Raw genomic sequence first — 14,049 nt, 5'->3', positions numbered from 1 at the left:
TTGTTTTTGTTTCTTTCCCCGCCACAATACAACACATTACAAATACCAGGAATTTCGAGCAGTTTCTTTCATATGGACTTCGTTATCTTCTTATTATTTCCATCTGTCTCTCTCTCTCTTATGAACCGGATCTGTTAGTGCTCTGGCGCTCAGCCTGGCGCACTGGACCGAACCAAATCATGAAATAAGGAGGGGGGAGGCGATGTCAGACTCTGACTAGATTTCATTATTTGTTGGCAATGACAAAACGACATTAATTCTAGAAGAGAGGAGTGGTAAGGTCAAATACCTTATGAAACAAACATCCCTTTATTGTAATATGTTAATATTTTCAAAAGTAAAAGTAATTGACGGTTTACTATTTTTCTAGCGCTCATGTTATCACTTTTCTCATCCTTATGACGCCTCTGTTTGTTAGTACGGAATGAAGCTTAGAAAACGGGACATAATTGTGCGATTTTATCACTAATTTGTGTTAAATACTTATATAACACAGTGTTCTTTATTTCTTGTCTTTTGTTTTTAATCTGTAAACTTTAATCCATTCGATTTGTTTGTCACCAAACAAAACCGCTTTCTACATGCATCAACACCACTTCTGCGTCTTCCCTATCCTGTTTTTTGTTTTCTGAGTTCTGCTTTTCCGTGCACACCCACTTTACTCTGTCTAGATTTAGCGTTGTATTATATGTAGCGATCCACTTTCACTTGCCAAACAGTGAACTACACTTTTTGCAAAACCGAGTCCCAGTTTGTTTTTGGACTTTTGCTTTTTGCTAGATTTTTTTTTCCACCCTGTTCCAGTGTGTGCCTCCCTGCATTTTGTTTTTATTTTTTTTTTTAACTTTTTGTTCATTTATTTATTTTATTGTCAACTGTCTTTTTCTGCATTACTTTAAACCAAAGGTAAGTAGTTTAAACTTTTAATTTGAATTCAATAAAAGTTTATCTGAATATAGAATTAGAGTCAATGAATTTAAGGACCAGTTGATTACAAAGTCTAATTTGTCAAGCAGTACTGTCTGATGAAATATTACAGTTTATCTTTTAGTTTCTTGCTTATGGATGATTTTGTGGAGAAAAAAAACTGGGCCTAAGTAAGTGGCTGGAGAGATTTGAAGATATTGATACGGATGTGATCTACTGACTGTGAAACAGAAAATCTACTAAAAACATGAGTACTACAACATTGTTCTGCAGTCCAATGCAAACATTTTGGAACGTACATTCTCCAGGGCTGTGGGATGCGCCAGGAAGTTGGGGGTGGGGAGGTTTAGGGTGTAAGAGATAAAGTGTACATTGCATTCCTCTTGTCATGATCCAATGCGCTCTATAAAGTCTGTGAACTAGCAAACCCAGCTGCACACAGAGCACAAGAATAAACAGTATAAGCTGAAACTGATTGTTCCGCACAGCCAAGAAAATCATATCAGATGTTCTGTGGCTAAAATAACTCTTTCATCCACAAAATGGGTGGAGGTCTTAGAACTGAAGGGGAAAAAAAAGGATTGAACCAAAAGTGTCATATTAGCCGAACTGTTTATATTTGGTTTTTAAACTGTGTGTATTTTTCTATCAAACTCAGACTCCGTCTATAAGTATTTTGTCAGAAATATTTTATTATTCTGTTTCCAGTGACATTATGTTCAGTTGAGGTACTGTTGCTGCCCATCTTAAGTTGGGCTTTAGACAACTTGCCCCATTCACGCCCATGCATACAACCACTTTTTCTGTGATCTTTACTTTAGACTTTTTGAATGCAGAATATTTTATTAAAGCTATTTAGCAGGAGCAAAGCAAAGGATGTATTAAATAATAATAATCACTTAATATACTTAACTAATTATTCTACTCCGAGACAATGCAAATTTCTAATACTGATCTTGAGAGTAATGAGAGAGCAGAGGATTGGCACATCCAGGCAGGAAGTTGCACTTCTTTGGGTCGTGTCAATATAATCCAATAGTAAGGTAGTAACGCTATACTGAGTCCTTCAATTACTTGACATTGTAATCCAACACAACACAAATAGAGAATAAATGTAGTTTAGCACTTTTGTGCTATTTTGTCACATAATCATATGATTATGTGATTAAAATAGCACAAAAGTGCCTTCCTTTCCAAACTACATTTATTCTCTATTTGTGCTGTGTTGGATTACAATGTCAAGTAATTGAAGGACTCAGTATAGAGTTACTACCTTACTATTGGATTATATTGGTCTGGGGAGGTTGTTACCCCCCTCTCTCAGTCACTTCCAATCTGGCCTGCACAAACACCACCTCTTCCTGCTCTTCTCTGTTCTCAGTTCTGCTTTACCCTGTGGCAGCCTCGCTTCTGTCAGTCTGCCCCAGGGCAGCTGTGGCTACAACCGTAGCTTGCCTCCACCAGTGTGTGAATGCGAGAGTGAATGAATAGTGGCATTGAAAAGCGCCTTGGGTTCTTTGAAAAGCGCTATATAAATCCAATCCATTATTATCTCCCTCAGCAGCCTTTTCCTGCGTTACTTCTAACAAAAGGTGAACTGTTGAACTTTTAATCTGAATTTGATATCAGTGTCTCTGATTTATATATGCATTAAAGGAGAAGTTGATCACAAATGTCTAACCTGTAAAGCAGTACTGTCTGGTTAAACATCACAGTTTATCTTACAGTTTCACTTCCTTGTCATGGATGATTTCGTAAGAAACAAACTGGCTGAATGGGGGCTAAGTGAGTGGGTGGAGAAATTTAAAGGTAAAGTATTAACGTGAATCCATGATCGGTACAGATATTGATCCTGATGTGATCTGTTAACTGTGAAACAGCTCATATAACTATGCCCATTGCTTTGTCACTCATTGAACAAGAATTTCTAAAGCAAGTTGAGAATAATCTTTATCTCTGTAACTTTATTTTTAATTACAGATGAACAAATCGATGCAGAAAGTCTGCGTGTCCTTGATGATCGAGAAATTGATAATTTGATCCCAAAAGCTGGACCAAGAGTGAAATTCAAGAAGAACCTCAAGCTGTTAAAGGTAATTACGTTTTTTAACAACATTTTTATTTGAGTGTTCGGAGGTGAACTGTTGTTAGAATTATCAGAATATTAAAAATGTACTGGCGGTAATAATATGTAGTGTCATTTTTGTTAATTCTTTACTAAAACTGAAATGTTTTTGTTGTGCTAGGAAGAAATAAACACAAATCAAGAAATCAAGAAACAGTAGTAAGAGGTTAATATTAAACACTGCTTTGCTGGGCTAAAGGGGCCTTGCTAGCTATGGGATGTTTAAGGGTGCGAAGCAGAGTCTCCAATTCTGTGATCCTGGCCTCCAGAGCTGCAAATAGTCTACAAATAGTATCATTATTGCTAAAGGAGGCTAAGGAGTAATTAAGCACAAAAGTAACAAAAGTAATCTGACACAATGAGCAAGAAAGTGCAGGAGGTACAGGTGAAAGGGCCATGCTGCTAGTGAGTTGGCTACAGGCCAAGCTAAGCTAGCGAATCCCTGATGGCACAGTGAGTGAATACACAGAGTGCATGAAGATAACACTATGAAATACGCTATCTATACGTTTTTAATTAGACTGGCTACACAGATAAGCTACACAAAAATACCACTCTGCGTTGGAACAAGAAGTGATAGTCTACCATGGAGAGGGAACACCAAATGACCCACTGGTGTTCGACAGCGTCTCACTGGCAGTAATTATTTGTAGAGTAATTTTATTAATTCTTAACTAATATAGATTTGAACTGATTTTACTGTTGTAGGAAGAAGAAAACTCAAATCGGGAAACAGTCAATTCTGTTCAAGTAAGTAAATGTGAAGGGAAAAGTTCTTAAATGTCCATATGACAAATACAATTTTAATACACGTTTAAGAGGTTAATATTAAACACTGCTTTGCACTTTTATCTGCAGTGTGAACAGGAGCATGAAGAAGCAGCTGATGTGGTTCAGGTAAGGGTTATACTGAATTTCAGACATTTAGGCCAACTACCTGAGACAAAGTAAAGCTCCATCCTCTGGTCTATAGAAACTGACCACTCTCTACAGAAACCAATAAATGACTGAATCTAAAAACCTAATTCATAGGTTGGGTTGGGAAATATACATTTTGCCCTAGCTAGGGGTTCGCTAACCGTCTCTGTAGGTCTTCATGACTGGGACTTTGTTGTGGAAATTTTGACAATAACCTGCAACACACCCATTGAGCGTTTTGAAAAGGGTGTAATAAACACATTGCAATGTGGATAGAAGCATCCCAGCCAAACCACTAGGATCATCTCTGAATCGTGGCCACCGCCCTTACATCTTATATACCCAGAGACAGACAAAGACACTCCACAAACTCTTACATGTTGGCCCCTCTCACGGGGAGGCTATACCATCAGCCTCATGCTTAAAACCCTCTCCCTCTCAGAGAGAATTATAACCTTGCTTTCTGCTTAACCGTCACCTAAAGATTTACATCCCTGAAAAGGAGAGGGAGTCTCACTATCTGTTTAACGTCTCCCATGAACTAACAATGGCCCCACTGTGTCAGTGTGTGTGTGTAGAGCACAGGGCTCATTTCTAGTGCACATGCATACAACTAAGTGACAGGAGTGCTCTTGCTATACTAAAGTGATATTACTATTACTAATGTGATATGATTAAACATGTGATTAATACACGAGAACAGAAATCTGCCACCAAAACTTAATTATGTAAAAGAATTGTCTCATAGCATAAGAAGAGGGTAATGGGAGGGCGTAATGTACTCTTCATCAGTCTGCTAGTTGAAAACATGGAGAACTTGTACATTAGTGTCCTTTAAATGCTGTTAAAGAGCAATGCCAATGCAAATAGTAATAATTTCCTGTATAACTCATATTCATCCTCAGGTCTTGCCATCCACAAGTGATACAGGTGAGACACATGCATCGTATTTATTGCATCTCATATTAGTCTTTGTTTTAAAGGCACCAATATTTTTTGCAATCTACATAACTTTACTAAGAATAGATTTACTGAGAGAAAGACGTTTTTCTTTTCTTATTATTTTTTGTTGTTTTTATCCAATCAGGAAAGAGAAAATCAGACCTTCAAAGTGATGCCAGCAGGTTGCAGTCACCAGCTAAGCGACAGTGTCAGTCTATGCCAGGATTTGAAGGTATTTATGTTTCTTTCTAAACAGTGTCACAGTTTAAGCCACTATAGGGTTAAACCTCTGTGCAGCACAATTTTCCCAACATGCCAGTTTCATCTTTGATGCTAGAAATTACTTTTTCTTTGGCCTGTTGTCAAAATGTAACAGTCACATGATGCATGGTATACTAAGTATGATTGGTAAGTGGTCATATTATGATCCTGATATACTCTAATTCACACAGGTTTGTTTTTTTAACATGAGATTTTACATTTTCTGGTTATTCTAGTCTATAATTCCTTCTAAATAGTTTTTTACTTTTTTGTCCACAGAATCAATCATACTGTCTGATGTGAAAAGCATCATGACATTTGTACATGCCAGACTAAATGACCAAGACAAACTCAGTGCTTTCTTGAAGTGAGTATTAATTTTTTTCATATTTTGTAATGTATGGGCCTGGTTCCACTCCTGATTGCGTGACAGTTTCACTAACAAATCACAGAGTTTGTTTTTAAAGAAAGCAAAAATGCACAAAATATCTGTAAAACATCCTCAGAAGCTGCTAGTTATGTGTAATTTAGTCACACGGAGATGAATTAACCTAAATGCACTAACTGCACGTCTTTGGACTGTTGGAGAAAGCCAGAGTACCTGGAGAGAACCGAGGCAAACACAGAGAGAACACGTAAACTCAAAACAAAAATGCCCCCAACCAGATGGTGGTGTGAGACAACAGTGCCATCATGCCATCGTGCTGCCTGAACATGAACCCTTTTGGTTCAATAGTCACCAATTAGTTTCTTGTGTCAGTCTGTTTGACGTGTTGGTTCTTTGTTTAGTTGTCTGTGAAGGTTCTCAGTCATCCAGGTCATCGTAGTCAAAGGAGCTTGCAAAGAAAAGCGTCTGGACTTCTTTAAGTTGCTTGAAGACGTTTCACCTCTCATCCGAGAAGTGGAGAAGCTTCTCGGATGAGAGGTGAAACGTCTTCAAGCAACTTAAAGAAGTCCAGACGCTTTTCTTTGCAAGCTCCTTTGACTTTGTTTAGTTATTTTTACATCATACTTTTGACTTACAGCCGCACAATTATAGATGACGGAATGATTCGGTAGTAAACTAAAACTTTCCAATTTAAGACCAACAAAGACTGATATTTTTAGGAAGTTTTGGTGACTTAGCTACATTTTTTTTCCTGTTCCCGGTATCTACCAACTCTTGAAGGAAACATTTTCACTTTAGCTGTCACAAAAAAGGTGTAGATCAAAACAACATACAGTAAACAATTAGTTGAGCGAGTCTATAAAACTGAAATACCTAGTAGTGATTACTATTAAAAATAACAAAACTCTCTTTTAAACCTTTTGAAGCATGCTTAAAAATGTTTTCATGACTGAATCAATTAACCCATCTTTAAAATCTTGTTCAACAGGAAAAAGATCAGTGATTTGGAGACAGACAAGAGGGAGCTGGTTGGTGTCTTTGGTAAAACTGGGGCTGGAAAGAGCTCTTTGATAAATGCCATCATCAAAGAGAAGAATCTTTTACCTTCAGGAAGCATCAATGCCTGCACCTCAGTCATGATCAAAGTGGAAGCTAACACACGTAGCACAAAGTATGAAGCAGAAATTGAGTTCATCACAAAGGAGGTAAAATGAATTCTCAAAGTTTGATTTGTACTTAAAACTAAATCATTTGTTATAGTGCAGTTCTTGGAGCTTAAGGCTGGGTACATGCCTCCAATAAATGGCTTGTCATCTATTTTTGTAGGAGTGGAAAGATGAGTTGTGGTCATTTCGTCAGTTTCTTGACAATAATGAAGATCAGGACAAGGAAGGCGATGATGATTATCGTGATGCTGTTGAAAAGCTGACAGCACTTTATGGAGAAGAATGGAAAGAAAAGTCCTCTGAAAACCTCATGGAGAACAAATATTTCAAAGAAATTCCAGAATTTCTCCAATCCAGGCGAAAGATTTTGAGATGTGAATCAGTAAGACAAACTCATATTGCTACTATAACAGACAGCCATGATAGTCTACACACTGGGGATGCTGGGAAGGGGACACAGGTGAAACTAGGACATCTTGGACACAAAAGGGAACTGACCAAATTAACAAAAGATTACGAATTGGAAACACATCTCACTTCTGAAAACAAAATGCAGCATAGATCCAAAAGTCCAAAAAACACAAAACACCAAAAACAGTTTTTTTCTTTCTTTATTTCTGTCTGTCGAATGATAATTAGAGACTTACTCAAAACTATCAAATGGTTGATTGTTTTAAAAAGGGTTTCACATGACCTGAATTTCTCCTCAGTCTTGATCCAATATAACGCAAGGGGAAGCTTGAACATGACACAATCTGATCATTTAAATCGAAAATTGACGAAGGTTCCCTTGCACATCTATTTTGGCATTTCCCTGTCTTTAAAGCTTTTTGGAGCCAGATTTTTACGTGGTTTTCAAACCAATTTAGGAAAAAAGTACCACTTGTGGTACACTGGCTATAATTGGATCATTTGCATCAATCGAATCTGTTTTTCCTTTTCACAAAAACAGATAATTACAATGGGTATGCTGGCTGCAAAGAAACGTATTCTTTTACAGTGGCGGTCTTCTTCGGCCCCGTGTTTTAAAAGGTGGTTTAATGAGATGGTGTCTGTGGCCAGGGTGGAACAGATAATATTTGATAGAAAGGGGAAACTGGCGAGTTTTTGTACGATTTGGTAGCCATTTCTAGAATTCTTAATTAACTGATCATAATTCATGCCTCACGCTCTGCGCGAATTTTCTTATTTTATTTTACTCTTTATTTAGTTAATGTTGTTATAATTTTTTCTTCCTCTTTTTTCTCCTTTTTCTTTTTTACTTATAAGTTCACAAATGCTAAATGTAGTAATTGTCCTCAGTTGAATCTGTATAAGCATGCTGTGTTTAATATAAAAGCAAAAAATAAAATGATTAAAAATATATATATATTTTTTTTTTTAGTGATCCAATTTCTTTACGTTTTTTTTATGTCACGGACTTTTTAATGGTTTTTGTAAAGCACTTAAACTGTAGGATTAAAATTAAACTGCACTGCTTTTATTATTTATTGCAGGCTAATGAACTTTCTGCAAAATGTGTCAAGTACACAAGAAGTGATTCAAAACAAGGAGAAGGCAATGAAGGAAAAAAGTGGTTTTGGCCACTAGTGAAGTGTGTGACTGTCAGGGTGCCAAACAAGTCTCTTCTCCAGCATGTCACACTTGTGGACCTTCCTGGAAATGACGACTGTAACAAGAGCAGAGATCAGATGTGGAAAGGGGTAATTCACATTTACTGCTCTTTGCTTATACTGTGTTGTCTGTAAACAGTCATCTTTCAATGAAGCACTGAGACATGTTATTCTCCTTTCAGATAGTTGGAGATTGTTCTACTGTGTGGATTGTGACTGACATTAATCGAGCAGCATGTGAGAAAGCAGCCTGGGGGATCCTGGAAAGTGTCAGTAGTCTGATTGGAAATGGTGGCGAATGTCAGCAAATTCACTTTATCTGCACCAAGTCTGATCTTCTTGATGATTCAGATGATCTGTAAGTACATTTTCCATGCAAACTCCCATATTTGCGAGTTTGTTTTTTAAACAGTCAAAATAAATACATTAAGCAAATAAAGCCATATAATCATATATGACTGGACCCGCAAAGCAGACAACTGAAGCTCAATAGGTTTATTTTTAATGAAACAAATGTATACAATGAACTGGTGAATTAGTGGAGAGCACCACCCTAAGGTGGTAGTTTGGGAGAGAGTACTCAATGACTGGCTGGAAGGAAAAAAGACGGAGACTGTAGTGAACAGGTAAGTATTTTGGTGTGAGGCTCTGACAACCCAAGTTAGCAAGTAGGAGTATGAGAGGATATTAACCAGACCAGACATTTAAAAATAGAAGGCAACAAACTGGAGTACCAGCACCATCAGGCAGAGAAACATTGCCACAGCCAGTCTTTAAATACAATCTATGTGTTAACAAAGAGTTACAGGTGTGCAAAAGTCAGGCAAAGCTCTGCTTGGTTCCCACATTTTCACCTAAAGGCCAAGAATAAATCAAAACCGCCCAGCCTGCCCCAAATTAATGATGGTGATGGTGATGATAATAGTGATGACGGTAACAGTACAGATATGCTCATTTCTTGTAGTTCACGAGCTCATATCCATGATCGAATAGTAATGAGAAACCTGCAAGCCAAGGATGGAGTAAGGAAAGAATTCAACAAGCGAAGCAAGATTAAGGTGAGTTTTATAGGCTGATAGAAAATAATACAGACTCTCCACAGTTGCAAAGATGCTTTAAAATTAAATCATTTTTCCGCAGAAACACTTCACTGACGACAGTTTCAAAGTGTTCACAGTGAGCTCCAAAGAGTTCCTAAAAGGGAAGCATCTAAGTCCAGAAGAGACTGGTAGGTGAAGTCTTGATGCACATGTTGTTTTAGTTTGCTCTGACTGAAAGAGGAATTATGTAATTTGAATTATAGTACGTAATGTCAAACTGTGGCACTGAAATTTCTTCTTAACAGAAATACCCAAACTTCAGGGATTTTTGCAAGATCTCAATGACTGTCACTCTGAGACAGTAAACTATGTGAGTGGAGCTTATGGGATTCTTGCTTTGATTCAAGGAGCCAACTCCGGAGGAGTGGTAAGTTCAAGTAAAAGATATACAACAACATTCGCTTACATGTTGGGATTTATCAAATGTCTTTGTGTTTCTTATTATGTTTTTTTATGTATTAATTTATAGGTTACTAAGTGATCAATTGATTGTATTTTTGCCGTTCTGTTTTACTTATAGTAGAGTGACTTAAAGCCAAGTGGAGTTTATAGAGAAGAAATAATAATAAGTATTTTGTTTATGGTTTTATTCCTTCAAATATTTTTCAGGATGATAAAAAAGGTGAGGTGTGTTCAGAACTTGAGAGACACATGATCCTTCAACTAGCAAATATCAACAAAGAAATGGAAGAGACCATTACGGCCTTTGAAAAATGTCTTAATGATGGCGTTGAGAAATCCAAACGTTCATACGGAGAAAAACTCAAGAACTTCTTGTATCACGTATGTATTTTAAATCTAGGTGTAACAAAACAACAGGTTTTACAGGAGTATGTATTTAAATAATTCCGTTTTCTTTTTTGTTTTAGGGAAAGAAGGGTGGTGCTTTTCACAAGGTACTGAAGTGTGTTGTTGAGAATGGTGGCGTCCACAAACCAAAGAACAAGACCCTAATTAACCTTAACATGAAGTTGGCTTCATGCCTGACTGACAGCATTGATGAAGAATTCAGAAAGACCTTCCCGTAAGAAAAGACAAGTTCTAAACAGTCACATAATATTATTCAAGATATGTAATTTATAACATATCACAATTTTCAAATATAAACTTGCCAACTCTGCCATTAATAACCACAATGTTTACATGTTTTAGAAATGACTCAGAATGTGGAGCATTCAACGGAGTCATCAAGACTTTTTCTCTTAACACTGATTCTCTGATTGAAAAGTACAAAAATACTGAACTGCAGCTCAGATTTCTCAAGACAGAGGTAAGAGATGAAACTTTCCTATACATCAATTCAAACAGTAAAGTACAGTAAAAGGAAAAAATGAAAAATTAGTTTTATAGCTTGATGTAATTTAAAACGACGTTCATCTGTATTTCATGTTTTGTGTCTAAGGAAGAAAAAATTAAGGCAAAACTGAACAGAATGATCCGGGAACAGAAGAAAAAAGTCTACAGCAGTCTGACAGAGACAATTGTGAACATTATGGAAGAAGGCTACAAGAGTAAGAGATAATATTATTCACAACTTGGCACTAAAACACATATTTATATTTATCATTATTCAGCAAGAGGAATCTAATTGGAGTTTTCTGTCTTATTGTAGAGGCTGCAGAATTTAGAGGAGAAGGCCAGCTGTACAACATGAGGGAGACTATTAAGAACCATGTGCACTCAAAAAAGGACATGTTTGAGCAGGCAAAAAATACCATGTTGGAGAAGTTACGCAGTTTAAGGGTTTGTCCTGTTTTATGAAGAAGTATTATGACCATATTTTGTTATAGCTCACCTGAAGGCTTTTTCTGTGTTTAACTGGAATAGACTTATACAAAAAGTTATGTTTCCATTTATGTTTTAAATGAAGTCTGAGAAATTTCTAAATGTAATTTAATATGACTTTAATACAATATTTGATCTGTGATAAGTGAATACAATTTTTTTTTTTTTAAATTAGAGAGACATCCTTGAGATTCTGGAGACTACTATGAAGGAATCCTTTGAATGTTCATTCAAGACTGATGGGAGCTCACTCCCAGGTAAACAGGACAGTTTGCTGTAATTACATCGGTTCCAAGTGCTTGATAATGCTTCCGTCCTTTTCTCTTTATCTTTGCAATCTTGCACCTGATAACTTCGTCTGTGTAACTATTTATCTATTTTTTAAATTAACTTATAAATTACTGATTCACAAAAATTCAAATTTGTTTTTCAGATGTTTCAACAGAGCTTGATATGGTGAAGAAACGTTATGATGAACTTCCAGGCACTCCAGATGATGAAGTGTCCCTTACTGGCTAACTCCTAATATGTTATCAATGGTATTACATTAAATATTAAAAATTTTACAAAAAATAAAGAATTTTTGCTCTTAACAATGTTAACAATTATTTTAAGCCAAAGTATGATGATCAGCTCAGAGGCTGCAATGAGTCCATTTTAGGGGAATCTGCAATTCAACATTTAAACTAATTATAGCCATTAGTATTCTTTAGTGTGAGGAGTTTTACAAGCAATATTACGATTTTAAAAATGTAGAAATTATATTATGTTCATTGGTTATTGTTTATTGTCAAACCTTTGCTCTCTTTTTTTAATGTTTCAGAGTTGCTGACCAGGTAGAAACTGCAGAAGCCTGGACACAAACAGGTCTTACCAGAGGAAGTGCTGTTTAAAACAAAGAAAACATCCGATTTGGTCTCAATCCTTTTCAGTTGTTTTTATTTGGTCTTTGGTGACATTTGACTTTGATTTTGTGAATGTCATAAGTGATTCTGGATTTTTATTTCTGTAAGACATCTGTCTCTTTTAATGTTTTAAATCTTGAGGCTAGCAGAGAAGTTGGAGGAAAAACTGAAAGAGATTCACATCACTCTACATATATGTTTTGATCTACTTTAATGCTTTTATTTCATGAGTTTAGTTATGGTTCATTCAGATGACAATGACAATTATATAGTACATTTCAGTACATGTAAAATCAGTCTACTTATCACAGAAGGTAAAAACATGGCAACACTTTATAATACAGCCCACAACTAACGCGTAATTCCCCTGTAATTAAAAGGAACATCAATGTATTTTATCTAAAATTACAATTAAAACTGTGATTGTATTTACCTACAAATATTTAAAGGTAACAAGTCATCCAGACCATTGATTTAAGATTTTTTATTATGAGATAATAGTTTTTCATCTCAACCTTTCACACACAAATATGTGTTTTTGACAGGTTTTCATACATTAGAGCCACAGCAGAGGGTGCGTTTTCTTAAAAACAATATCTGAATTAGGATAAGATGGATTTGTGTATGAAAAACACAACTAGTCATAAATTTATTTGTAAAACTTAAAGTTTCTGGGGGTTTTTTCCAAGGACACATTCACACTTCTTGTCATGCTCTTTTAATTGTTGCTTTCTTGTTCCCTACAATCTTTCTGACCTGTCATCTATGTTTATTCTTCACAAAAAATATTATTATATGAACATAGTTTTGGTAGTAGTATCAGTGGACTCTGTTGTGATATTTTGACAACATAGTGTGCTGTTGACAGAATTTGAGTTTGTCTAAGGTGCACCTCTGTCACACCTAACAGCCATTGTTGTTGTTGCAGGTCTTTCCAAGTATCCTGTGCCATTTGAGTCCCCACAAAAGAACTGAGTGTATTTTGTATGAAAATATATTATCACATTATTTCTAAAAGCGTGTCTTACAATCTGAATCCCCAATTTACCTTAGAAATCAATTATACTTTTGTTTGGGTTTTTAATGCAATGCAATATCCTGAAATGCCATGTCCAGTCATTTTTGTTCAAGTTCAGTTTTTAAAATATAAGTAATAAAAATTAAAAACAGTTGTACACCCTTACTCATAATATTATAACCAGATGTTATTTTAATTCTGTGAATACATTTTCAATGCTTAAAGTCTTTGATATAAGTCCCTGAATTGGCTGTAACCCCCATTACTCTTACTCTTAGGGGCATTGTTTTTTTGTTGTTGTTATTTTTGTTTGTTTTGTTTTCTTTTATTTTTTTAAAGGAAAATCATCTTTTTTTAAAGAACCAGAATAAATATCAGTCTTTCATCAACATTTTCTTCCATTTTTCTGAATGATTCACAGATGTGTTGAAGGCAAGGCAAGTTTATTTGTATAGCACAATTCAACAACAAGGTGATTCAAAGTGCTTTACAGAGACATTAGAAACAAAAACAAATAAAAAGCATGATTTAAAATTGATTAAAACAAGCAAACAAACAAACTAATTAACAAACAAACAACAGTATATAAAATCAAAACAGATAAAATCAGAACAATAGATAAAATCAGTAGTTAAATGTAAGTTTTGAAATTTAAGCTTAAAAGTGTGGATTTGGTGCTTTATTCAAATGCAGCTGAGAATAGGTGAGTCTTCAACCTGGATTTAAATAAACTGAGTGTTTCAGCTGATCTGAGGCTTTCTGGGAGTTTGTTCCAGATATAAGGAGCATAAAAGCTGAATGCAGCTTCTCCGTGTCTGGTTCTGACTCTGGGAACTGATAAAAGACCGGATCCAGATGACCTGAGGGATCTGGATGGTTCATACTGGGTCAGGAGGTCACT

The 14,049-nt window shown here is 35.8% G+C and overlaps 1 protein-coding gene across 2 annotated transcripts; it reads left to right on the top strand.

Moving 5' to 3' along the window:
* Nucleotides 1-235: 235 nt before the first annotated feature.
* LOC146576154 (nuclear GTPase SLIP-GC-like) lies at nt 236-13,539 on the top strand. 2 transcript variants are annotated; one of them, XM_085271225.1, is made up of 23 exons: nt 236-906; nt 2,655-2,736; nt 2,908-3,020; nt 3,761-3,802; nt 3,911-3,949; nt 4,876-4,900; nt 5,058-5,144; nt 5,453-5,540; nt 6,550-6,766; nt 6,888-7,109; nt 8,224-8,430; nt 8,523-8,698; nt 9,305-9,398; nt 9,481-9,568; nt 9,686-9,807; nt 10,050-10,223; nt 10,310-10,464; nt 10,593-10,710; nt 10,843-10,951; nt 11,053-11,183; nt 11,401-11,482; nt 11,659-11,764; nt 12,049-13,539. In XM_085271225.1, the coding sequence occupies exons 2-22, from the start codon at nt 2,670-2,672 to the stop codon at nt 11,742-11,744; spliced, it is 2,442 nt and encodes an 813-aa protein (XP_085127351.1). In that variant the 5' UTR covers nt 236-906; nt 2,655-2,669; the 3' UTR covers nt 11,745-11,764; nt 12,049-13,539. The 2 variants fall into 2 exon arrangements, with proteins under 2 accessions (XP_085127351.1, XP_085127352.1); XM_085271226.1 differs by lacking the exon at nt 236-906 and adding an exon at nt 2,212-2,519.
* The last annotated feature ends 510 nt before the right edge of the window (nt 13,540-14,049 follow it).

This window comes from Mchenga conophoros, linkage group LG4 (assembly GCF_057382185.1).
Source record: "Mchenga conophoros isolate Kocher_MC1m ecotype Shallow Benthic linkage group LG4, M_conophoros_male_GT1.1, whole genome shotgun sequence".
NCBI lineage: Eukaryota > Metazoa > Chordata > Actinopteri > Cichliformes > Cichlidae > Mchenga > Mchenga conophoros.
This window is presented reverse-complemented; position numbering and strand designations above follow the sequence as displayed.

Excerpts from the sequence above, each read along its gene's own strand:
- LOC146576154 (XM_085271225.1), top strand. The coding sequence starts at position 2,670 with ATGGATGATTTCGTAAGAAACAAACTGGCTGAATGGGGGCTAAGTGAG. Across the intron at positions 6,767-6,887 it reads TTGAGTTCATCACAAAGGAG|GAGTGGAAAGATGAGTTGTG; the intron begins GTAAAATGAATT and ends CTATTTTTGTAG. Across the intron at positions 10,465-10,592 it reads GAATTCAGAAAGACCTTCCC|AAATGACTCAGAATGTGGAG; the intron begins GTAAGAAAAGAC and ends TACATGTTTTAG.